Genomic DNA, 27318 nt, shown 5'->3' on the forward strand with positions numbered 1-27318 from the left:
CCTGGACCGTAGGAGGGGTAGATTCACCAAAATCAGTAGAATGACACTGGTTTTACACCAGTGAGTAGGAGGAGACTGAATGAACATGATCTGTGATTGCTTGGCCTTCTGTGCAGTGTTTATGGTCAGGAAGACGCATGAGATGCTACTAGTCCAGCTTGACGGTGTTTTGTACTATGATTTACTAAGGTAAACCAGGGAAATGGAAGGGAAGTGGTGAATTGAAGTCTCTTTCTGTTTAGTTCTGTTTAATCAAAGATTTGGCAAACGTGAGGAATAAAAGCACTGTAGAATGGTAGCTTCAAATGTGTTCCCTTGAGAAATGCATTTGGATGTCAGCTGAGTAAGTCTCACTTTGTCCTTCTTCCCATCTGGTTCAAAACCAGCATTTTGGCATCTTTTGCAGAGTGAGCATCTGCCTAGCCTTTTGAGGGGATGAGTCGCTTTGGTAGTTAGCATTGAGGAATACCACACCAGTGGATGCATTAGCTGTCAAATCGTGGTCGTTCACCACTGCAGCTTATAGAGCGAACCCCCCTCCAGCTTTTCTACCTGTCCTGATTCTTACCTTAATAACAAGTACACTCCTCCCTTCCAATTAGTAAGATATAATAATATAGCGTAATTGGTAAAAAGACATACAAGGTGGGGTGAGAGTTTCAGATTTGTTGACTTGTTATTCTGTCTAGAAATGACTCAGAGCCTGTTCTGTGAATTTATATCACATGAGGAATCCCTCAAACTTGTTCTCTCAGAAAGTCCACTCATCCCAGGAGGAGGAAGAAGCATTTTACGGCATGTAGAGAGGCTGACATCATGGTGTCAGGCAAAGGGGAACCTTAGTGGTTTTTCTGTGTCCAAGATATTTCATAGCCATCAGCAAGGGATAGTTTTGGTCCCCTAGCAGGTGTTTGTCTTGGACTTCAAGCATTGCAAAAATCTGTAAAACAAACATTCACATTCTTATTTCCTTTTTGGAAGGACATAAAGAGTATGCTGAAGACTCTTTTTCATTTCTTCTTCACTGGACTTTGTTTAGGAAATGGAATGAATATTAATTAATAGTCACCATCTCATGTTGATATCCCCTGGACACATGATTTCAGACAGAGAATTCTGAAAATTAAGAAAAAAAAAAAGGCTCTATTGTAATCCCGACAAATGCCTCAAAGAGGAGATCTGGAAGAGGCCTCAAAACATCAACATGTACAACCCAGATGCTTACTCCATCCTTAGGCAGACATTCATCTCTTCTGTTCTCAAAATCCTCAAGTGCTGGAGACAATTTATTCCAATGCTTTTCTATGCTCACTCTATTGCTGTAATTTAAACCCCTTCTTCCATCTACAGCTCATGGAAAATAAATTATTCCCTTTCCTCTACAGTAATGGCAGTCTCCCACACTGTCAACTCTGCTATAGCCAAATACATTGTAGACGAATTCTTACCCATGTATTTCTCTTCTTTCATTATTTTCTTTGGCTGACACCTTAAACAGTAAATAAGCTTGTTGAAACTGTAAGCTACCAAAAAAGTGTATCATGTAAGAACAAAGCGCCTGAGATTCAGGGTTTGAAGTAAGTTCAGTGAGGGACTGGGCACAGGTTGGCATCTTACTCTCAGAGTGCTACTCTTAATTTAGTGATTAAGAATAGCACGCAGCTATTAACTACAGAAATCTTGTTTTGAACTGTTTTTCTTTTTGCACAGCTGTTCCACATCCTTGCTGTGTACAGCTACTCTGGGTTGTTTTGCTTTTATAAATTTTCAAAATTTACATAGTTTGGTGGTGAATCATGGAAACTTTGTAGCTGCCAATTGTGGAACGAAGAGACGCCTGCATTAAAATTCAGCCCCTGGGCACAACATTACATGAAAGCTCTATCTTTATATGATTACTGACTACTTAGAAATAATGGCACTTTAGAGCTTGGTAGCACAGTTTTACTGTGTTTCCGTAACTGTTACTGTATCTCAAGACATCTAGAATAAAACCCAAGATCTTCTAGACCACAAGGTTTTAGGTACATCTTCTGGTTATCAAAGGTCAAAGAATTGTTGTTCTCTGATTAATAGATCCACAGATAGATGCATTTCTCTGTTAAGACAATTAATTGCAAAATCATTAGGAAAACTTTGTTTGTAAACGTGCATCAGTATTTTGACCTCATTTGGTGAAGCTTTTCTTAACATGGAGCAATTAAATGTGGAGCACATGGCTATTGGTTTTGGGTCTCAGATTGTCTAATTTCAGAGTATTCCTTCTCTAATTATGGATATAGAAGATTATAGAGTCTCTGTGTATTTAAGAAAATGGACTGAGTGTATAGCATGGCACCAAGTTTCCAGAAGGCCTAAGGGAAGATTTTGTTGTCAGAATTTCTACCATCCTGCTCTGCCTATGGTACACCTGACAAACAGGAGAAGAGAAGAGAAGAGAAGAGAAGAGAAGAGAAGAGAAGAGAAGAGAAGAGAAGAGAGAAAAGAGAAGAGAAGAGAAATTTCCTGTTATAACCTGTCCTGCCTGCTCTAGGGCAAATGTGTGGGATGAGACGAGACTTCTGCTATTGCATCCAGTCACTGCAATATGTAGCCCTATATATATGGCTGTATACATATATATATGTATGTATGTATACATACATATACACAGACCTTTTTGCTCCTTTCTTAGTTGGTTAGCTCTTAGTTTCCAGACTAAGTTAATTACCTGTTAGATTATAATTTGTGGGGTTTTTCTACCAAATTTGAACAGTTCTTCTAGTGTGCCTCCTGATACCATTGCAAAATATATTGAAATAAGTACTTCACACTGTGTTTCCTACTCAGGAGCATTTGCAGAGTCTGTAGTCTCGCCAGGATCAGATTATTACATTGCTTACTGAGAAAAAGAGAGTGTGAGGGAAGAAAAATAGAGTGACTGCTGCTGCAGAGTAACCTGCCATGAAATTATTACATGACAACAGAGATTTTGACCGCGTGTGAACAGAACATGATCTGGTAGAGCATGTAGGCATCATTTTTCTCATTACCTTGAGGCATTTGTCAGGAGTCTTTTATTTTTTGCTTTTGTGTGTAGTTTCTTCTTTCATTGAAGTCTCAGTTCCTTGAAGCTGTGGGTAGTATGACATTTTATTTATTTCTTTTTTGGCCTGAAACATTAACTGCATAAGAGTCTGATCAGTAACAGGATTGCTGCATTTGTGGTGAGAATAAACAGGTGGTGTAGAAAGGAATGGACTTCTTACACTAGCTTTGGTGGCGGGCAGTTTATTGGGTGACCTCAACCCACCTTAATTTATTCCCTAGGCTTTTTGACAGTATGTTAAGGCTAATGTAGCTATGTTGCTTTTGGTACCTAAAGCCAAGCTCAAGTGCCTTTGGGCCATCTTCAGTTATGTTGTGTAGACATACTTTGCATTCATTCATATTGCATCATGTGGAGAGCCAGAAATGAAGTTTTTCCAATTAAAATGTTTCTGTTTTCTTGACAGGGGAAAAGGAAACGCATGAGAATAGTTCTATGGAGAAATTCCAAGACAAAAGTGAAGGAGTCACTTATATTTTCTTATTTATTAGTTTTGAGCTCAGAAGTCACATTCCTGATGAACAGCCACACAAATAGCTGACTTTCCCACATAGCACTGGGATGTGACTAATACCATAGTTTGCAGCTTATGTCTGCTCTTTTTAGTATGTCTTTTTTTAACAGTAGTTCTTATTTTTATGAGTGCTATGTACTTGGCAGGACAGCAGCAAGAGGTTTGCTCTGCTGGAAAGTATTACAGAGGTTTTGAGGTATTTCAAGGCAAATTAATTCATATCTCATTAAAGACATGCATTATGTGCCCTGTCTAGACAACGAAGAGATTAGGAACTGGAACACTACTGCAATTCAAACTATGGTAGTAGTTTTCATAAAACAATATTCCATTCTATGTAATTCTGCCATTTTTCTAATGCACGTAGTACGTGTAGGATATTAAACAGGTTTTATGCTTTTTTTTTTTCCCTTACTACTCAGCAGTTTTTGCCATCTGTTGCAGTAATGGAGACCAGCCCTATGTGAAATGACTTGTAGAAGTTAAAACAAAACCTAGAAGGGGATATGTAAACACAGAAGTAAACATTAACTCTTAAAAGTGCTTAATGCTGGGGAATGTCAGTCTACACGTGAACAAGGGGTTTTGCTAGAGCACTTCAGCGAGGGCTGAAATTACTGTTGTCTCACGGATATGGCTGGGTGAGCTCTGGAACTGTTTGGGAAGGATCTGTAGCTACCATTTATGGAGGTTACCATTGAGTTTTACTTGAGTTAAAGGTTTTTGAAAAGGAAATTTATTTATATCAGGAGCTTTTAAGAAACACGTAAAGGGGCTTTTTGTTCAGAGCAGCTTTTGAAGCAGAGTTGTCTCGCACAGTAGACTGCGAGAGGTGCCCCTATGCATTTCCAAGGTTGTTACTAAAAAACATTTTCTAACTGTTGCACCAACTGCTTTTGTAGCATTGCTTCCTATGCTGTGTACCTCCTGGCAAAACTTCCTCACCTCTATGAAATCAGTGAATTTTGCCTCTATACTTTATGGCTTGTGAACTTGAAATCCATAGAGGGTTAGGAATGAACACTTTGGAATGGCTGTTTTGGCTTATGGCTGTACAGACGGTGCCAAGGGAAAAAAAAAAGCCTGCCTCTCCTTCAGATTTTAGACAGTTTCAAAAGGTTTGTAGTTACAAACTGCAACTGAATCAAAATAAGCCAGCAAACTGGGCCATATGGCTTAGAAAAGGAAGGGAAAAGCGGTTCTGCCATTTGAATCCCACTTAACTGTTCTCATGAGCAGTCAGTGACCTTGGCAGACAACTGCCACTGAGTTTCTCCACTACAGCTGCCCCTAACCCACAGGGGCATTTTCTGTTCCGTATACTTGCCCCCCTCCCTTAGTGTTCAGTGTCTGGCTTTGATAAGTGTATTAATCACCATTGAAATCACTCCACCAGTCAAGTACACACTGCCAAAATAGCCCATAGCACCTTCTAGGTCAAAGGCATGCTATTGGGTGGAGTGTGAAGATTGCTGTATGGTATTGAAATAAAACTTTTCTTCTGTGCCTTTCCTTGTCTGTGTATGTAAACATTCAGCCAGAAGGAAGTACTCTCGTCAAACCCTGTTACACCAGTTCTGACCTGTACACGCCTGCGCCATCTCACACTCAGACATCTGTTTCAGTTTTCTGGTAGTTGTGATACTACTATACTATCACTATCACTACATCAGTCACGTTTTTATTCTCAAGTGTGGAGACTAACCATTCTTTAGGAAAGCAAACGATAGCTTGGCATAATCTGCCGAAGACAAGAAAATCGAAGTTCATTTCAGCAGCAGTTGTTTTAGCAGTCTTGTAATATGGGGAACCTTTTCCACGAGTTTCAGTGTTTTGTTGTTTTTGTGGTTTTTTTTTTTTCCTGTTGGTTTTGGAACAGATCCTAACCCCCAAGTTGCTTTCAGGTGTTGCAGGATATTCACTGCCGAGTACAATATTATAAGACGACCCCACAGGATGCTGAGTATGTACTTACAGGTACACAACATGCTCTTCTCCATCCTGGCTTCTGTTGTTTCTGGGTCCTAGTATACTCATTAATTAATAGGCAATCCTGCTTTCACGCTGCATTATTCTTCAGCGCTTCTCAGACAGCATATTTCTTTGCTGCTACATTAAATTAACTGATAAAACATTGTAATGGATTTCAGAAAGAAGTACACCATTATAAGCATAGCTAATTCTGTCTTTAAGCTATCTGCTCAACTTGTATGCTCTGCTGCATAAGCCAGCACCCCCTCTCCTCAGTTTACACACTGTTGCTCCTGCAAAGACAAAATATTCTGAGAAATAACTTAGTTTGCAGAATTCCAGAAGAAAATGGATTGTTCAGAGTCCATTGCAGCTGATGAAGATGTTTAGGTTTGCTCCTTGTCCAGCAACTGTTGTGTCTCAAGGTCTGTATAGGTATTACTGAGTTCTACATTTGCTATGGCTTGTAATACCTGAAGGAAGGAAGTTGGTTTGGAGTGTGGCACAAAGAGCATATGAAAGCAAGCTTTTTCCATGCCAGGAAAGAAAACAATGACGGGATTTTTTCCCCAACTGAAAACCCTCATAAAACTGGAAGTCTGAGCTGGTGGGACACAATTCAGTAAGAGGGGGAAAAAAAGTTTTTTGGCAGGGCACTCATTAGTAAAAGAGAAAGCAGTGATTGGAGAATTGCAACTTTGGCGTTGGGTGGTTTTAGAGTTCGAGAGTGTTGTTCCATGAGCTTAAAAACGATTATGGCAAAATTTCTTCTCTGTGGAAAGGGACAATTGGAAAAACTGACTACACTGAGACCTGGCTGTTTGCCTGAAAGTGGTTTGTACAGAAAGGAAACAGTATAGTTTATTCTGAGTATGGTTTATATAGAGGGATTCATCAAAGAAGCTCACAAAGCTACAGACAGAAAATTGGCCAGAAAGAGCATGGCTGCTGAAGAGAAGTGGCTAACTGCTAACTCGGAACCACAAACCCTCAAACATACTATATAACATTTGGATTTTGACCCACCTGATTATGTAGCAACACAAAAGCAAACAAGCAGAACACAAACTGCACAGGAATAATGATGCTGCAAAAACATGATAATTTATAGCAGCCTAGACTTGGTGATACTAATGTCTCAAAATAGCTGAAATGACTGCTTCTGAATTACAAACAGGTAACCTGAATATCATGTCATTGACTTGAAAAGAATCAGGCCCCAGGCTGTGTTTGGCTTCTGTTCTGTGTTCTGGGTAATCTAACTGTTTGAAAACATCTCAGATGGCCAAAATGGGTAACTCAAACGAGGCATCGCTCTTCATGCAGAGCAGCCTTGTCTCACACAGGGCAAGAAGCTTCCATAAGGTTTAATCTGGAACAGATCTGAAGACAGTATAGCTGTTTCACAGTGTAATCTTCTCCTCTTTCAGTGATTATAGTCATTTAAGAGCTTCACTTAAACTTCCTGCTGAGATAATTTTCAGCCCAGCTGAAACACCAAACCCAGCTGGGATGGGTTAGAAGAATTCAGCAGTTTGGGGAGAAATGATCTAAAAAAGTCTAAACAGAAAATTAAAAGCTTAGTAGAAACTTTCAATAAAGGTTGCACAGATGTTAGTTGATCTGCTCCAGCAAGTGAGATTAACATCTGCCAAAGAGCCATCAAGTGGTTTCTTCAGAGAATTCAGGGATTTTTGTATAATGCCTTTTTGTTGTTTTTTGTTTTTTTTTTTAATTGACTAATAGCATCAGCCTTATGATGGTGCAAACAAATGATGAAGTACAAGTGACTCAGAACAGTGCTAGGAGTTACTCTGTTGGCTAGATTGTTTCACACCTAGACAAAACACATTTTAGAGAACAGAGTTAATCACATGATTTTTAAGAGGTAACCATTAGATGAGAAGAGGAGTCACCCCCTCCCTGTGAACCACAGAATCACAGAATGTTAGGGATTGGAAGGGACCTCGAAAGATCATCTAGTCCAATCCCCCTGCCGGAGCAGGATTGCCTAGACCATATCACACAGGAACGCGTCCAGGCGGGTTTTGAATGTCTCCAGAGAAGGAGACTCCACAACCTCTCTGGGCAGCCTGTTCCAGTGTTCGGTCACCCTCACCGTAAAGAAGTTTTTTCTCATATTTAAGTGGAACCTCCTGTGTTCCAGCTTGCACCCATTGCCCCTTGTCCTGTCAAGGGATGTCACTGAGAAGAGCCTGGCTCCATCCTCATGACACTTGCCCTTTACATATTTATAAACATTAATGAGGTCACCCCTCAGTCTCCTCTTCTCTAAGCTAAAGAGACCCAGCTCCCTCAGCCTCTCCTCATAAGGGAGATGTTCCACCCCCTTAATCATGTTCGTGGCTCTGCGCTGGACTCTCTCTAGCAGTTCCCTGTCCTTCTTGAACTGAGGGGCCCAGAACTAGACACAATATTCCAGATGCGGCCTCACCAGGGCAGAGTAGAGGGGGAGGAGAACCTCTCTTGACCTGCTAACCACACCCCTTCTAATACACCCCAGGATGCCATTGGCCTTCTTGGCCACAAGGGCACATTACTGGCTCATGGTCATCCTGTTGTCCACTAGGACCCCCAGGTCCCTTTCCCCTGCGCTGGTCTCCAGCAGGTCTGCCCCCAACTTGTACTGGTACATGGGGTTGTTCTTGCCCAGATGCAGGACCCTACACTTGCCCTTGTTATATTTCATTAAATTTCTCCCCGCCCAACTCTCCAGCCTGTCCAGGTCTCTCTGAATGGCTGCGCAGCCTTCCATTGTGTCAGCCACTCCTCCCAGTTTTGTGTCATCAGCGAACTTGCTGACAGTGCACTCTATTCCCTCATCCAAGTCATTAATGAATATATTGAATAGTACTGGACCCAGTACCGAACCAGACACTTCAGGGGTACACAACCATCTCCACTTACTCTCTGTATTATCCTCACTTCCATACCTGCAGGGTTGTGTTCTGGGCAGAGTTTCTGACCAGTTTGTACGTTCCCCCCATGCAGCATGAAGGAAAGGTGAGCCATCTCTACTGCAGTGCTTGTGATACCAGACGGTTCGGTTCAGCAATGGTTTAGCAAGAGTAGGCCTCAGATTTAGCAATGGTTTAGCAAGAGTAGGCCTCAGAGTAGGCTCTAAAAAGCCTGCTCTGTGTTACCTTTACACAGAGCTAGCTTTCCTGTCAGTAATTTTCCTTTTAGCTAGAATAATAGAGAATAACAATAGGTTCTGAAGCAAACTACATGTTTTGTAGATAGAGTCTGCTTATGGGATTGATAACAATGTTCTAGTAGACAATGATTCATGCTGTTTACGCTTAGCCTTAAAAAAACAAAGGTCTCCGCTAATTATAAAAGGCCCAAAAGACAAAACAAAACTGTAAAGAACAACTTTGTGATGTCTAAATTAACTTGATTCATAAACTCTTGTGTCAGAGGAGAGATAAGTCCAAAAGGATATCTTCTTCTTGGGAACACATGTACTTGTAAACAAGAAGGGCTCTACCACGCTTGCGCAGAAGCACAATTAAGGAGGATTGTGACCACCAGAGACCCCCAGAGACCACCCAAGACCCCTTCCCCAATTTAGTATGCATGCGTAAAGACATTATGTAATGCATTACATAATGTATTAGCATATGCATAAGTTTCTTGGAATAGGTGGGCTTTTCTTGGAATTATATGAATATTCATATTTGTGATGTATATAATGAGCAAGCTTTTGTTCCTAGGTGTGCATGCTAGGAGGAGAGATCCCCCATGCACCCAGCACTGCAATAAACCAATGTCGGCTTTCTAAACTATCATTTGGTTTAGAGAGTTTTCTTGGTTACTATTTTCCGGTAACACTTGTGGGACCTCTGGGTGAAGAAACTTTAGTGTGAGTTTGTGATTCAGAGGGGAACTCAGGAGTTCCTCTCACATGAACATTTTTGTTAAGGCCATGAAATAATTCCAGGTTTGAAAAGCTAAACGTGCTCAAGCACCTTGCTAGCTTGAGGCCTGCTCTAGTGTCTTAGCGGGGTAGCAAAGGCTGATGCACTAGGGAACTGTGGGACTTTTCTTTCCCTAGGATGTATGTGGCTCTTCAGTACTTGTCAATCTTAAATTAGTGTTCAAACCTGACTGCTGAATGCTCTTGTGCAGCAAACAAAGTGGGGGGAGGGGGACCATTGAGTTTGTTACCTGCATTTCAAAATCATGTGATGTGGAAATCACCTTCTTCGACAGGCTAGAATGTTACTAAATGTAAATTAGCTCCATTGACAGCAGGAAGATGCCAGAGGAATTATGTCAGCTGAGAATCTGTTCCTGCATATTTTGCAATATTCAAATTAAATTCAAGTAAGGATTTAAAATTTACATGTGTAGGTATTTAGACATTTGCAGCTGTGAGCTTGCAGGTGATGGGCTATGGTGATAGGTACATGACAGGCATGCCATCAACCAAGAAAAGGAAATCGAATGGCGTATGACATCTGCTGCTTCCCAGAAGCACTGGCTGTACACTAGTGCTGCCGTTGCCGTGAAGTCCCATGAACGTTTAACGTTACCAGTCCTGTGGAAAGGAGCACTGCATTTTTCAGTGTAGAAGCTGCTGCTTACAAAAATGCTCAGGTGCTGCAAAGATGCTTATATTTGCCTGAGATTTATTTGTTTGCCCCTTGCAAAGGGGAGCAGAGGAGCAGTTAAAAGGAAAAGGAAACACATTTCCCATTTCCCTTAGGGGTGTCCTAGCTGGCTGAGGGAAGCTAACTGTGCTGCAGGGTTTCTGAGGTCAGCACTAATGTTGCTGGGGAAGAGGAGGGAGGACAGTGTAAAGCTACCTGGCCTGGGATCAAGAAAGCTGTTGCAGAATGGTCTCCCACAGAGCATAAAGATACTCTTGGCTGCTGCAGCTGCTGTAGTGTAGCCTCTTTCCTTTGGTTTTACCCTCTGTCTGAAAAAAACCAGCCAACAAGTAATGAATCACAACTGTAGTCTAACACAAGTAGAATAGATTTAATGCAAATGTCAATCAATCAGATCAAAGTAGGATAATGAGAAATAAAAACTAAATCTTAAAACACCTTCCCTCCACCCCTCCCTTCTTCCCAGGCTTAACTTCACTCCCAATTTTCTGTACCTCCTTCCCCTCAGCGGTGCAGGGGGATGGGGTATGGGGCTTTTGGTCAGTTCATCACACGTTGTCTCTGATGCTCCTTCCTCCTCAGGGGAAGGACTCCTCACATTCTTCCCCTGCTCCAGCATGTGCCCCTTCCACGGGGTGCTGTCCTTCAGGAACAGACTGCTCTCAAAAGTCCTGCCAGCAAACCTGCTCCAGCGTGGACTCCTCTCTCCATGGGGCCACAGGTCCTGCCAGGAGCCTGCTCTCCATGGGGTCACAGCCTCCTTTGGGCACATCCACCTGCTCCATTGTGGGGTCCTCCCTGGGCTGCAGGTGGATATCTGCTTTGCCATTAACCTCCATAGGCTGCAGGGGGACAGCCTGCTTCACCATGGTCTTCACCTCAGGCTGCAGGGGAATTTCTGCTCCGGCACCTGGGGCACCTCCTCCCCCTCCTTCTTCACTGACCTTGGTGTCTGCAGGGCTGTTTCTCTCATATATTCACTCCTCTCTCCAGCTGCTGTTGCACAGCAACTTTTTCCCCTTCTTAACCATGTTATCACCAAGGCGCTACCACCATCGCTGATGGGCTCGGCCTTGGCTCTTTAAGACATGGGGGAAGCTTCTAGCAGCTTGTCACACAGGACACCCCTGTAGCTCCCCCGCTACCAAAACCTTGCCACGCAAACCCAATACCCCTGCAGAAGAAGATAATTTATTTGTTTGAGGTTGCTGGTATTAATACTTATACAAGAAGTGAAGCCACCTGTTACTTTGAGGCCACAATATTTACATGTGCCAGGGAGATAGCATTGTTCTATTGCAGAACTGTGGTTGTATGAAGAACTGAAGCAAGCTTTTTTCTTGGTTGACAAATAAGAAATATAATAAATGAAGACCTTCCGGTATCTCAAGATGATGTATGGATTTCTGTCACACAGGGGCAAATGACATTTTTGTCCTTTTCTTCAGGAGTGTATCATTGATGAAGACTGTGAAACAGGGAAGTATTGCCAGTTCTCCACCTTTGAATACAAGTGTCAGCCCTGTAAAACCCAGCATACAGTAAGTCCTGAATGAGATGTGATTTTATGGGGTCTTTAGAAACTAAATATATAAGTTGTTGCTAATGTCAGCAAGTCAGAATTGATAGAAAACAAGATGCAAAGCATTCTGCATGAGGTTCAAAAATGGATGTGTAGGGTGCTTTGGTTTGTTTTTCTTTTCTGCCTGGTAACACAACTAGGTTATAAGATTTCTGTTCTCCTGTGCTTTAAAACCTGCACTCTGCTCCCCCTGACTCAAGCTTGACTTGTTAGGTGGCCTAAGGGCAGGGTAAACAAACACATTGCAGGTTGCCAGTGGAATGGGCAAAGAGGAAATACTGTGCCAGGTCCTAAGGCTCAGCTGACAGTTGGTCATTTCCAGCTCTTTTTTTGTGGCAGCCTGCACTCTTCCCTTCACTGACAACTTGTACAGCACTATAGTGCAATTGTGACTGTAAATGATCCTCTTACATGGATTATTTACATTATTTGAATCTGTGAACCTCAGATCTTTTGAGCTAAAAGATAAATGTTCTTGGTAGTAGCTATAGTCAGATTATCTTCTGTAGGTGACAAATGCCTGAGAAGTTCAGGCTTTTTCTGTGGTGAAAATCCAGTTTAAGAGCAGTTAGTTGAAAAAGGCCTTTTATCTGACTGCCCCTTCTCATCTAAGTTCTGCTGATTGCCTCTTGTGAAACAAATTAATTCCTCAAAGCATTTGCAGACAGGTAAGTCTACAAGCAAACCTTGCTGTAAAGTCATGTAATCAATAGGATTATAATCTAAAAGTACCAGGCTGTTCCTGAAATTATTTAAATACTTACTTATCTTGATAACTTCAGGGAGCTCTGTTGACTTCAGTGGACTGAATGCTTGCTTAAACACAAGTCCTGAATATATGCTTAAGTGTCATTAAGAAAGCTTGTTCTTCATATTTTATAAAATATTAAAGTGATAATTTTTCATGTCAACATGGAATAATTAAAAATCAAGATTGGGATGACCTAACACCTACCCTCCTCTCCTTTTCTTTGCAGTCCTCAGTAAAACATTTGTAGGATAAAGACAGTAAAAGTAGGGTCCTAGCTACAGTCCTGTCATAAAGTGAGCTCAGACTGAAGGTGGTGGGATCAATTCCCTGACCTAGAACCCCCACATTTACAAAACATTTTTCATTTTAATTAGCAGGTCTTAATAGTGCTAGAGTAGTCCCACTTCTTGCCCTGCGTTAAGCACTTCCCGTGGGATCCACTGGCAAAGAAATTCCGATTTTGTATGGCTGCCCAGACAGGGCTTTACACAGACAGAAAAAAGCTGTTAAAACGCTGACCTACTAGGAATCTTTAAGATGTTAATCAAACTACCTAAAAAAAGAAACAAATTGACACACCACTTTTATTAGGGTGATTTATTAGGTATGTATAGTTGAAACACTGGGACAATTATCATACAAAGCTAGCTTTAGCTAGAGATTTGCATTTCTGATTTTCAAGGAGAAATTTTTTTCCAGAGATTTTTTTCACAGACTCTTACAAATGAGGTCTGGTTCTTATTACAACTAAAAATTGAATTTAGTAAGATTTTTTTGCTTTGCTCTTTGAAAGCAAACCTTCTGAACAAATTGTAAATTCCTGACTGCATTTAACAAGGGAAAAAAATCAGTAATGTTTTCTATTGATGTTTCATTTATTAATTTTTGTTTTCCTTGATTGCAAAAGGCTGTCCTGAAGTCCATATGACACTGTAGGATGTCTGGCTGCTGATCAGTTTTCATGTAAATACTGAAATAAGAATTCAGGTTTTGCAAGATTGAAAGTATAACAGTATAGAAAGAGCGCTGCTACTCTGCTGCAGAGCTTCCTGTCTGCCAAATAGTTCTAAGTGCTTGAAGTTGAGAACCTCAGCGGTTCTGTTTAAACAGTGGGAATATGACATGAATATATTTAAAGCACATATATGAAGTTGTCTTCAGGACCAGGGTCTAATTCTGTGTTTAGCTGTCTGTTGATACATGCAATTAGTGCTACAGTGACAGCTTTGTCATCTGCTTTTTCCATTTGCAAGCGTTGCTCGCGGGATGTGGAATGCTGTGGAGACCAGCTTTGTGTTTGGGGCGAGTGCAGGAAATCCACTTCGAAAGGAGAGAACGGCACCATTTGTGAGAACCAACATGACTGCAACCCTGGAATGTGCTGTGCTTTTCAGAAAGGTACAGAGGTTTTGCTTTTTATCCTATTCATTTTATAATACAGGAGTCTTAATATTTAGCTCTTTTGCCCAGGTGAAGTGGTTAAATCTCTACAGAATCAGTAAGTCATTCTCCCTTGGCCTGTGAGGCACACCATATTAACTTCATTATAAAACTTTATTAGCAGTGAGAAGCAGTCTGATAGGGGCACACAATGGTGAAAGAAAAGCCTATTGCATGCTAGAGACGAGACCAGCATGACAAGCACAAAAATCTGCTGTTTCTAAAGGAGAGTCTCAGACATTTAGAAGTAGCAGAGCTCTGTGTCAAATTTTCACCCAATAGAGTACAAATAAGAGAATTAAGAATGCACAAAAGACAGGAATGAGGCTACCAAAAGTGGCTTCTCTTTCATACCGACAAGCAGACCATCAGAATCAGACCACAGATACATTTCATACTCTTGAGTTTTATATGAGCCTTCCAGGCACCACGCTCTGCAATACTGACCGGACGGCTGAGATACGTAGAGGAATGGTGTTTCAGATTATGTTGTTGGTCCACATTGGAATGTCAAACTTGATTTACAGAAGGGAGGAGAAGGTATCGGGCCTGACATCAGCCCTACATCCTGCCCGATCAGGGCCCAACTACTTCTAGTGTTTTATACCCACTAGTTCCTTGCTGCTCTTAGCATAGTTCACCTTAATTTTGTAGTGATGGGATACAATTCCAACAATCTTTCTACACTAGGTAGATACTTCTCTAGGTAGCAAGAGCCAGGAAAAAACCTATGAGCAAGAGCTGACCTTGTACCTTCACTGCTAGTTGGGCTGCCTGTCCTGCCTTCAGCCTGCTGGTGGATCAGGCTACTAGGGCATTTCAGAAAAACAAAGGAGAAAGCTCAAACACCCTTTAAAGGCAAGTGGGTCTGCTCCGCTTTTCCTTGATAATTTTGAACATTACATAGTGGACCTTCAATGTTAAGTAAGTTCAATTTCAGCAAGTCTTGGTTAGAGCAGATTTTTTTTTTTCCCCCTTCATCATGTTTCTGCCTAAAGCATTTACCAGTTTTGCCAAGCTCTATCAGATTTCTTTGTACTCTTGATTCTGAAATGAGAGAGAAAGAGCACTTTTAGTAAATGCCTATTACTTTCACCATGCAGGACTTGCAATCTGCTTATGCTGCAGAGATGAGTAAATTAGTAGTATGCATCCCATTGGTGTTAGTAGGACTAGGCTAGTCTACTGTGAGGGTAATACTGCTTCTGTAGCCCTGATTTCCTATGGATCCAAACAAGCTGTGTCTTCATGATTATTTCAGCTGCATAAGACATTCACACTAATTTGAGTATAAGTTAGTGCTTGGCTTGAAATGAAATTTAGTACAAACCTGTAACTCAGGAAGGAACACTACATTAGATAAGAATATTGACTAAAATTGATGGAACACTAGAATTAAAACTTTAAATAGAGATATTGATGAATAGCAATGAATTTTTACTCTCTATGGTTTGCTTTAGCAGTGCTGTTGAGCTTTTCAGTTTAGCCCTAACTTCAAGGCCTTTCTTCATCACTAGAGTATTGCAAAAGGTTGTCCTAATAACAATTGGACTGTCTTTACATATATATCTTTTATATAAAACTATAGTAAACTATGGAGCATTCGCTGCTTAAGATATAATCTGTTTTGGAATTAGGAACTGGTAAGTCACATGCATTAAAGCATATGTGTGTGTGTGTACACACACACACACATATATATATTTTGACCAAGCTTGTTTTAAAAACTTGAATTCTGAACTCCTCACATATTTTATTCTGCCCTACCACAAAAAATGAGGTGAATGAAGACAAGAGGAGGAAGGGAGGTTTGATAGGAACATCTGGAAGAGCAGAATTCAAGATTGACACTATAAGTTAAATAACATCAGGAAACCCAAACAATATATCCTTCTAAATAATTTCTTACACAGATTGAAATTCACCCCTGTGCAGAAACAAGGGTGCTAAGCCCCAAATACCATCAGACAGCTTTGCCTATTGTAGAATTACTATAACAAATTAACTGGCTGAGTAGTAGTTCTTGCAACCTCATTATTTGGTCTCTGAACAATGGCCCTGTATTTGTAGCCTCTGCAAAGAAGTAGGAAAAATAACAGAGTTCTAAAATATAGAGCTATTTCTTTATTCAGATTTTAAACCATTAATGCTATGCATTGCAAAGGATACACTGTAATGTTAGTTTTCTTGGTTTTACAACAGTCTTTCAAATCTCCACGGGATGGAGTTGTGCAGTACTACTGTATTGACAGTAGTGAAGAAGCAGGAGTTGATCTTGCTTATCGAGCATAAACTTCAAATGTCTTACCCCCACCTAGTGGAAAGAACATTAAGTTATGGCTCCCTAACATGTAAGGGGACATAAAAGGCAGTCAAGGATGTCTTTTTCTATCTTGCATGCAGACTTAAAAGATTAGGTCATCTCAGTTAGCAGTTAATGACTTCTCATAAAATGGATTTACTCTGGTATGCAGAACTTCTGTTTCCTGTGTGCACTCCATTACCTGAAGAAGGTGAACCCTGCCATGATCCTTCAAACAGACTTCTCAACCTGATCACCTGGGAACTGGAACCTGATGGAGTACTTGAGCGATGCCCATGCGCAAGTGGCTTGATCTGCCAACCTCAGAGGTAAAGATCAAAACTAGACAAGCAAGCTGCTTGAAATTTTTGAGGGGTCTTGCTGTGCAGTAAATAGATGCAGAACTTGCAGATTGTTCCACACTAGGAAGTGCTTTGACAGCTTTTCTCATCAGTAGCATTGAAACTTTCTCAAACTTCCTGCTTTGTCCTACACAGATGTGCCCAATTGTGTTTGGCAACACCTTAATCCAGTGTGAATTAAGTTTGTGTATCAGGCTGGTACTGGTTTTTAATCAGTCAGAAAGTACTAACAGCTGTTGAGATGTATCATTCCAATTTAATTCTCTACATACAGCTCTTGTCCACCAACTTCCTATGTTAGATTGGCCTTCTGTTAGAAGTTTTGCTTGCTTTCATACATAAGACATTGAAGACATTTTAATACATGCAGTAAGTATTAACAGGCATGTTCCTGTACTATTGATCAGCTTTACAGAAGGTCACTTCTATCACAAGAAAAAAAACCCAACATATATCTTTGCTTGCACTTCCCTTCAAGTTTCAAATTAACCTGAGAAGCCAGTTTCCCTACAGCTGACTTAAAATGAGCTGTTCAGACTTGAAACATTTCATACTGTGCAGACTTCTTCAGTATCACATTTCACAGAATAGGAAGCAGGCCAAGTCTGTATTTTTGGCTAGAAGCTAAAACTTTTAATATATCATGCCTTTAATCATTCAAGGACAGTTATTTGCATTATCAGCAATTTCATTGGGATAAAGTGAGATCATTTCAGTTTTGCACTAAAAGCATTTTTAGAAAACCTACGTTATTTATTAAACAAGCTCTCCAAGTTTGTTCCTACACTACCATTTTAATTATATTCACTTTCAACACGACAGCACAGCTGTGATAGAGATGTAGATTAATATTTCTCTCTTCTTCTGTGTCCAACTCTGTTTCTACATTTTTTTCATACATGAACAGTGATTGGATAACATTTTGTTTCATAAATGTGATCTAAGGAAGCAAGCAGAGTTGATCCCATCCTTTCAGCACCAAAATTCTAGTTAATGTGCAAGTATCAATAACCTCAGGGGAGGTAAGTCAGCAAATATCATGTCCAGTAAGAAGGAAAACATTTCAGACGAGGATATAGAAACACAGAAATGAATTAGGGTGTGAATATAACTGAACTGTCCAGCTACAGTCACAATAATTGTTTATCTGTTTAGGGTTATCACAAATACAGTGACACTCTGCATACCACCTGCCCATGACTGCTATGGACAGTAAGATAAAGCTGCTTCTGTGCATTTACATGGTGAATAGATAGCATATTTTATTAAAAGAGCCCATCTCTGCTTGAAATGGCCCTTGGCTAAATATTACTAGTGAGTGATAAACACTGAAACTATCTAGGTTATATCCTAGAGGATACAGGGACAGTCTGCCCACAAATGGCAGCCTTGTAACTCCTAGAAAGTAGAATATACAAGAATTCAAAACATACACAAACTAAGCTTCAGGAACATCTTTAGTTCATTTACCCTTTGATTCCAGTGAACAAGGCTGCAGCTTTCAGCAGTTGTTGAGGGGTGCCAGGCAGCAGCAGTGGTCACCTTGCACTCTGTCACAGGGACCTGTAGCCCTGTTCTGTCCCATGCACTACAGAGAGAGAGCAGATGCACCATGATCAAGTCCTATTCCCCTGCCTCCTGTCAGCAACTATAAATCATTCTTGTTCCCTTTTAAGGTTCCTACAAGTGTGGGATGCTTGTTTGCAGGCAACTGGAGCCCCTTTTCAAAACAAAGACAGCAGCAAATGCAGCTATTGCACTATCCTATTTAGAACCAAATATATAATGCTCACAGTCTTCTCAACTCTACAGCTTGACAGCAAACAACAACTTCCTGCATTCCTTTTAAGATGGAGTATCATGTTTCTTAACTTGGCATTATGACATGAACAGAAAGGACTAGTCACCATGATTGCTTGTAGGTAGAAGGGCCAGACTGTGAGAACCACTGCCATCTTGTGTCCCAGTATAAAACATTTTTTGCTATTAGGATCTTTGCTCTAGCTCCGCATGCAGGAATCTTACTTTAACTCTCCAGCTGTCAAGGATGTAAAAATCAGATGTTTATGAAGTCAGCTATTATAGATCAGGCAGTATTATGCATTTTACATGCCTTCATGTGGGGAAGGAAGAAGAATTTTGTTAAGGAACTAGCAAAAGAACATGAAAAGATGTACTATATGACCAGGTCTCTCTTTTTCCAACAGCCACAGTACTACATCTGTGTGTACAGTGTCCGCCAATGAAACCAAGAATAAAGAAAAAGAAGATCCCTTAATCATGGAGGAGATGCCATTTCTCAGCTTGATACCCAGAGATATTCTTTCTGACTATGAAGAAAGCAGTGTCATTCAGGAAGTGCAGAAAGAATTAGAAAGTCTGGAGGATCAAGCAGGTTTGAAGCCTGAGCCTGACGCAGCTCGTGACCCGTTTTTGGGAGGTGAAATTTAAAAGTCCAAACATGAGACAGTTTAGTTAGTTATTTCTAGAAATTTTTGTCTAGTGTCTTGCTTATATAAACCCTAAACACATACTGCTGGATAGAAGTGCAATAAACAAGGTCTTCAGTGAGCATCCTTTTCTGTGCACCAAACCTGCATGTTCCAGTTGCTGAATTCATTCCATCCTTGGACCAAACCTTCTGTCAAAGACAAGTGAGAAATATGTCTGTGTTTCTTCTGGATTAGTATGTTCCCCTTGTACATTAGAAATAAACTTAACAGTTCCTGTACTCATTAAAAAATAGACATAAGCATAAATAACCTGAAGTTATTAGTGACTGTAGAAGTGACTTTTGAGTACACCTGTTTAGAATAGTTTCTTTTCTAAGGGTAAGAACCATCTACTTTAGACTGGTTTAGTCATTGATTTTAAGCACTTTTTTATTTTTTTCTTTAGAAAATATAATCAGAGAAGCTGCAACATACAGATTCTGGGTGTCATGTCCCCCCACCACACACACACTGTGGAAGGCTGGAAAAGACAAAGGGTGCTTACCCTTGTAGATGAATATACCCAGAGCTGCTTTTCAGCTGTGTGCAGTGGATGCCATCTGTCCTGCAGCAGGCTTCAGCGTCACTTCAGAATGGGTGTTCCATAGCTAGGAGTATCCCTTGAGTTTTATTGGCCTCCCCCACTACATATGGGGCATCCTATAAAAAAAAAAAAGCCTACACGTTTTCCATATAAAGAACAGCGTGTACATACTTATATCTATATAACACATTGGTTTGTATATAGGAACTTTCAGCTTCACTGTTCAGGGCTCTGTCTCTCGAGGGCAAAATATACTGTTGAAAATTTCAGCACAAACAGCTAAATGGGCTGAATACAAAGAATATCGATTCTCTGTTCACTGAATATATAAGGATCAATATACAGGAGAATAGTGCAGCTGCAGTTACAAGGCTGTGCCTAAGCTAGAGCTCAATACAGTGCCACACATAGGGCAGCATTCTGCATTACATGAACATACCTTCTTGGGTAATGTCAATTAAAGGATCTGTTGACAATATTCCATCATCACCTTCCCTTTTTGAGAGAGAGAGAGAGGCAGTGAACATAAATTCGTTCCTTCAGTTTAGCAGTAAGACAACCCAAATAGCTTCCTGCATTTAGAGACTTGTGATTCTCCTACTTAATTCTACTACATCCAAAGAAAATTGAGAAACCATTTGTGCTTTTAATACACTTCTTAGGCATAAATCTGTGCATGTTACAAAATGCGACTATCGTTACCATCTTAACAGGTCAATGATTTAAGAAATCAACAGCAAGCAAAGAGTAAAATCCGATGCAAACTCCCCAGCTCCCAGCTGTCTCAACAGTTCGCTACAATGGCTCTTCCACTACTAATAGTTTTTTGGGGTACAGATTTCACCATGTGTTATTGTACATGGTAAAAGATGAGATGAGGCTCCAGCCAAGTAACTTTTCATGGAGCTTCTTCCCAGATCATCCCTACTGCTATGTCTAATATGGAACAGTAGAGCACCAATAACTTAAGAGCAGCGACAAGACTGTGCTACTAGCCTGCAAGTCTTTCAGCACCTTCTAGTCTATGAAAGCTTTTCAACAAATTTCTCGGGTACCAGAATTAACGTTACTAACCATTAGCATTATGAACAGGAAGGATATCTCATCAGAACAGTCTGACTTTAAGGATTCATTTCTACCACCCATTCTCACACCAAATCATGCACACGTACACAGGCTGAGAGTTCACTGAATTTACCATCCCTTTCTATCCTTAATAAAATTACTGTGAGTTTAGAGGCAGCCCATCTATACAAAGAGAAGGAATTAAGTATCATTGCAATTTTCCTGTTAAAAAAATACTTCATGAGAGCAGTAATTGTCCATAAATACTGTCCTACTTAAGGATAACATTATTCTCCCTTCAAGTTTCTTGATGCCTCAATCCCTGAAAGCTAGTGTTAGTATTCATCAGAAGTTCAGTAAGATTTCTGCTGAACTACACAAGTTAAAAACTCAAGGGTTCCTGTTTTTCATAATGCCCATGCCATGGTCAAACTCAAAAATGTTTGAAATTATCAGAATGTAGAGCAGGTGCTGAAAAATGTCTCCCAGAACAACCCAGCATATATTCTAGTACATGTAAGCAGAAGGAAGTTCTTCACTGGACAGGAAATCATTATCAGGATGCCCCTCAGTCCTCTATCCAGATTTCTGTCAAGACTTCCAGGTTTAAAATTAACTTCTTCAAAGAAGTTCTCAACCAAAGTTTCCCAAATTGGGCTAGAGATGAAGCCTTAACCCTGCTTTATTCCATCTCTAGACTTTTGCCTCTCCAAATGTCCGTGTCTGAAGAAAATTCATGACCCACGTGATAGTTAGTTTTCTTCTCTTTCAAAACCCCAAGGATCCTCCAGCAGCCTGTATACCTATGTGAATGGTAGTTTAATGAAGTACTCTACCAACTGGGTGGTACTCACTCTATCCTTCCTTTGCTCCTGCTTCCACCTCATTTATCTTGGACAAGAGGTGGCACAGGTCAAACAGAAGAGGAAGAAAAAGGGAATTCCTCTGCGCAGTGCCTGGTTCTCCAGCTGCCTGATTCCTCAGGATTTTTAGGTTGCTATGGGCCAGCATGCAAGGAAGAACTGACCATCCAGTTATTCAAAATCCTTTTCCCTTCTGGAGCAGAACTTAGCTGCCGATTGTATCCGGAGCTTGGAAGTTTCACTGGTGAGGAATTCAATTCTGGAAAAGGAACCTTACAGTTGGAATTAAAAATTCATGTGAATATAAGAGGAGGAGCAGCAGGCAAGCTACAGAACACTTCCTGCAATACCGCATACACGCTGTGCATATACATGCCTATATACACACAGCATTCTGACATTGCCTTGGAAAAGTCTGTATTTCCATGCAGTAATTCCATAATTCTTCAAATAAAAACCACAGCATTTAATGATTAAAATAACACAACAGAATGAACAAATGTTTTATTGGCATGTTCATTGTTGTAAACAGCATCTGGCATGAAAAAGTTTACCAAAATCTTTTGATTGTTATAAATTAGGTGGTTTTCCAAAAACTACGGAGAATTGTTCTCTATTGATCTTTATGGACCAAAGCAAAAAATGGCTGTTCCTAGGCTTTGCAATGAAATCATGTTGGCTGCATCAGTCTTTGCACCACAACCCAAACTACCAAGTTTATTATGTTGAGGTGTTAGAGGTTGCCCCAATATTTGACTACATATAGCTACGGAATCAACTCTAGGAAAAATAAAATGACTTTCAGTGGGTGGAGAAGATGCAAACTTGTAATAGTCTCAAAAACAAAATGTACAAAAAGTAGCTGAACAAAACAAAAACTTCATTAACAAGGGGAAATACAACCCTAAAGTACCCAGCATCGTCAAACAGAAAAGGAATACAAATTTAAATAGGCAACTCTACTTCCGAATGTACACAACGAATGGTGATATGTGAAAAGAAACACCACAGTAAATAGCTGAACTGCAGTTCTGTTGAACGGATAGGGCAAATTTTATTTACACATTGAACGCAATATAATAGAGCTGCTCATCGGCTTCCGTAACCTATTAAAAACCAGTTTACCTTACAACAGTGCTTCTGCAAAATGAACCAACACCTGCTGGCAGCTTTCTGCAGACACCCCTCAGCCTACCTGTTTTATGGAAGATTATTCTAAAACCTTACACTTGCAGCACTTCCATTTCATCTTCGACCCTTTGCTGCTGCTTTTCTAAAACCAATGTGTTAACATTTACTTCAGACTCTCTGATGAGGTAATGCGTGTATCAGTGAAACAAACAGAAAAAAGGATTCTTTCATGGCCTTTGCACAGCTTTTATTATTAAGCTATGAGTATCCTGTTTGAGGCTAGTTTCACTAGCTACTATGTGCACACTGTCCTCAAAAATTTCCACTCGTTTCCCTCCCCGCCCACTTTTTAGTTCTAATCTTTTATTTGCACATCCCTTTTAGCTTTACAGTACATTTGACTATAGTGCACAACATGATTCCAAGTCAAACAGTGACCCACCGGGGCACTGCGCTTCTGATTGGGAACACAGCCCAACCAGTGCTGGTGTCAGCGCTTTACACCTAATGAGTGTCCTGCCATAACGGCACTACACAGTAGTAGTGAACCTTTTTATTTTAAACAAAAAAATTCCCCAGGGAAAATGCTATAGCGAGTATCAGTCTTGAGTCAAATCTTTATTTGGTGCTCCATCCAGATAAATTTTTAGTGCTTTTTCTTTGCGAGGAGAGTAGGTTACCCGGTGTCCAGTTTTCTGGAGTCTGCTGCTTTCTTTTTTCATCAGTTCATTTCTCTGCTCATCTGTTAATTCCATCAATTCTTCAGTTTTATCCCTAAAATGAAAACACATGTTAAAATTCAGATTAATACAATGACCATAATTAGATTTCTGTCATTTTTTTCACTTGGAGCATCTTAGTAAAAAACACAACTAAGCATAATACTCCTTACAGATTGTTTTCTTCTGCTCCGGAAACTACCAGTCTGTCTAAACCTGCTTTTCTAACAGAGACGTTCAGTATTCTAACTGACAGCAGACCCAAGGGAAAGCCACAAGAAACAAGCCTATACTCCTCCAGCTACCTGGTAACTCCTTTTCTTTATAGGCAACTATGACTCTGCTCTTTATTCGATCACAGAGCCAACAGCTGGAAGCAGCATGTCAGCCAGCCCCTCCTAGAAACTACCAGCTGCTCTCCCAAATCAGTTGCTTCAAGGCCAGCACATTACCAACCAGCTGTTTCCCCCAAACTCACGTATAATTATGAAAAATACTGTAGGAGGAACGTGTTCATTAAGTTCCCTCACCCCCCAACTTCAGCAATAATGACAATGTTCAAGCTCTTAGTCCTCAAATAGTGCCTCTGGGCTACTGCCACCAGCTGATGAACATTTTTCATGTTAACACCACTTTCATCATAACATCCTTTTTTTCCAAAGAAGCCATACTAATTTCTCAAAGAAATAAATTGGGAAAATAAAGTCCTCGCTCTACAGCAAGGCTTTCACAGGCTTCACAAGGGATATGGTTCTATTTTAAGAGATTAAATCCAGATATACACTCAAGCATAGCAACTATTTTTGCATTCAGCATTATTTTAAATGGTTTGGGAGGGAGGAGTAAAAGCGTGCAGTGTTTGTTTTCTTAAACAATAAACATAGTTAATATTCAGGTTTTTAGGAAGCTGAGGAGCACAAACATTTCAGCTCAATGTTTTAAACCCTCTTCCATAAGCATTCTTCTTCCTTTAAGACAGCAGAAGAAGAGTATTTTCAGGCTTCCGTTGATTGCGTCACCCCTCAAATCTTATACACTGATTTTTTGCATAGTTTATTATACTGCAATAAAATACATACCTATAAAATATTACTGCACCATCATCACAAATGTACAGAGGCCAGACATTCAATGTAGATACTTTAGGATTCCAGTCCAAGTCTTGGTGAATCTCTAGTATGGAAATGTCGCACGGAAACGTTCCTCTGCCCTGAGAGGAAGCAATTACTTAGTGAATAAAACAAAACTCATAATCGCACATCCATGCCATTAAAAGGTAAAAATATACAAAATCTTAACTTACCTTTGCAAATTCTAGGTTTTCTAAGGGTATTCCACTTATTTCACTCAGCTGTAAAGCAAAGAAAAATGGCGGATTTAATACTATTTCACAACAACGTTATGCAGTGTTTACATAAAGTCAATAGACTTGCCAAACCTAGAAATCAATTAAAATATTCAAGTGTCCTCAAACGATCCAAAGTATTCGTACAAAATTAATGACAAGGTACAATTTTTTTACATTTCTGAAGTGACTAGTGTGTCCCAAGTGACACTTGCTGTGATCACACTTCCTTGGTGGAGCCCTCCCTCTGCTGAGCAGTCTCATGGTACACTCGGGTTCATCGCTGCCTCGCCCTTAACTCAAGTGTGGGCTGCAGTCTCGTCTCCATGGCAATGCAGACACTAACTTCGATTTACATTTATCTCTGGCTGCTTATTTTCCCCAAACTTGAAGAGATTTCCTCTCTAAAATTCTTGCCTCCTTCAAAGTCACTGTTAAAACAGACTTGTTCAAATTAAAACTGATGGTAAGAAAACACTAACAACCAGTATAATTTTCTAACTGTCCTTTCCTTGGGAAACTGGGATAAATACACAATACTAACAAAAGCCAGACATATTCTGAAATTATTAGCCCTACACTCTGCTAATAAAATTTGTCTGAAAGAGAAGAGCTGGCTGAACACATCTGTTACTACAGCAGTGTCAAATTCAAATTTCTCTTATTACTGGTGGCAATAAAAAGATTAAGGTCTCTCAAAGAGAATGCTGCTAACACTGCTGCCTGCACATCAATTCTTGAGACAAAAAAACCAATATGAGCCAACTCGTTCTTCAGATACGAGTGAAGAGGAAATCTTGAAGACTGCATGCAAGAACCTGTAGTCATAACTTCACTTCTACCTGAAGAATACAAGAAATCAGTCCGCAGCTTAATCTGTGCACATATACAAATTCAAGGCTGTTGCATGCTATGGTAGCTGAGCAACGTTCCTCTTTCCAGCCTACGAACTAACCCTGAACTTACAACTGCTGAGTGTTTTAGTACAGTAAGGCTTTGGCATGCTTCACTGATACTAGGATTTCTGCTGACCTCAACATCCAAGGTGGCCTTCTTACACCTGGGTACTGCCACATATGAATAACCATTTCTCTAAGAGCGGAACCTTGTGATATAACAGATTAATAAAATAGTCTCCATACAAGAGACACTTCTACTCCAGATTTCTGCTAGGATGGCACATGTCTGCTTACCTGTTAGAGGGTTCTGACCTTAAGGAAAAAAAACATACCAAACCAGTATTTCTTTCCAATCAAAATATAGTTCAATCTATTTGGTACAGTTACACTGTCCCTGAGCAACAGGTGTCAAATTCAAACACAAAGAGACTGAGAGGTTTGGTATTTTGGAACACCAAAATACTGGCTTGAAAACACAGTGACAATAGTTTAGCTTTTCTTTCACATGTGTTTTTCAAGGATAAGGAACACAGGTAATATTATGCTTCTTAAACTTCAAGATATGACTTCTTTTTATTTGTATGTGTTCACCTGAATACTTTGATACCAGACCATTATATGAAACTAAGAACTAAAGCTGATAATTCATATGGCTTTGGTAACAGCACAGGACAGGTTCTCAGTTCCTGGGAAAAAAGATAATCACCATGAAACAACATTTTTGTAGCTATGATATGTCTGTGCTTCTCAAAAGAGGGCATCAATAAGGCCCTCAGAAACTGTAAGAAACTTGCATCATGTTACACATTTTACCTTCTCTTTTAATTCTTCAACACTGCTGCTTTCTAGCACTACTTCCTGGAAAGAATCTAGTTTCATCTCTGATGGCCTCCATCGTCTTGATAAAACAGCAAGTTGTGACATGGATTTCATCTTTTCTATTCCTAGGAAAGAAAGGAATTTATTATATTAACATCACAAAATAACCTATTTAAAATGCAGGGTTTTCCATAGCATAAGCATATTCAAATACGGAACAGTGCACTACATATGCACACACAAACTAAGTAACCCAGTAAGTGTGCTGCTAGTATTCCACCAAAAAAAAAAAAGGGGGTGCAGGGGTAGGTGGGACTAGGAGTTAGCTGAACTTTTATTTGTTATCAACTCCTTTCAAGGAATTTTTCATAGGCAGTATCTTTACGAGCCATGCCATTTATCCCTCTGAAAAGCATGTTTTTCCATCACACCCAGCTCGGTTATACACACAATATCTATCCACCTAACCAGAGGCTGACCTCCAGATCTTGCATTTGCATGAGACCTTCCTCAGCAATCTGATATTTGTTCATGTGTTTCTCTTGCTTTACAAAATTAAGCTTTCCATGTTTGACTTCTAGATTTCACACACTAACTATACACTTGTTATTAAAGCCTGCTTTACACCTACCACCTTGAAGAGTTTCAGTATGTACTGCCTCCAGCCTTTTTATATATCAGTTTCAGGTAAGGGCTTTCTCTGGTTGACAGGGTACTGTTAATATTACAATCAGACAAGCAGAAGTGGTAACAAAGGGATTATTTTATTTTTATTTTAAATCAGGTCTCTAATT

General features: G+C 40.1%; 2 protein-coding genes across 5 annotated transcripts in view; one reads left to right on the plus strand and one right to left on the minus strand.

Annotated features, from left to right (window-relative positions):
• DKK3 (dickkopf WNT signaling pathway inhibitor 3) overlaps positions 1-19424 on the plus strand; it is a 31468-nt gene extending 12044 nt beyond the window's left edge. Inside the window, exons 4-7 of the mRNA XM_068399357.1 lie at positions 11659-11751; positions 13797-13941; positions 16458-16614; positions 18855-19424. Coding sequence (XP_068255458.1) covers positions 11659-11751; positions 13797-13941; positions 16458-16614; positions 18855-19098 — 639 coding nt within the window. The 3' untranslated portion in view covers positions 19099-19424. The remainder of the gene's footprint in view (positions 1-11658; positions 11752-13796; positions 13942-16457; positions 16615-18854) is intronic.
• Positions 19425-22076: 2652 nt separating this feature from the next.
• USP47 (ubiquitin specific peptidase 47) overlaps positions 22077-27318 on the minus strand; it is a 58663-nt gene continuing 53421 nt past the window's right edge. For all 4 annotated transcript variants that reach the window (XM_068398146.1, XM_068398144.1, XM_068398145.1 and 1 more), the window contains 4 exons: positions 26519-26649; positions 24765-24812; positions 24541-24671; positions 22077-23516 (listed from right to left, as the gene is read on the minus strand). In XM_068398146.1, the coding sequence (XP_068254247.1) occupies positions 23342-23516; positions 24541-24671; positions 24765-24812; positions 26519-26649 (485 nt within the window). In that variant the 3' untranslated portion in view covers positions 22077-23341. The remainder of the gene's footprint in view (positions 23517-24540; positions 24672-24764; positions 24813-26518; positions 26650-27318) is intronic.

This window comes from Nyctibius grandis, chromosome 4 (genome assembly GCF_013368605.1).
Source record: "Nyctibius grandis isolate bNycGra1 chromosome 4, bNycGra1.pri, whole genome shotgun sequence".
In the NCBI taxonomy this organism is placed as follows: Eukaryota; Metazoa; Chordata; class Aves; order Nyctibiiformes; family Nyctibiidae; genus Nyctibius; species Nyctibius grandis.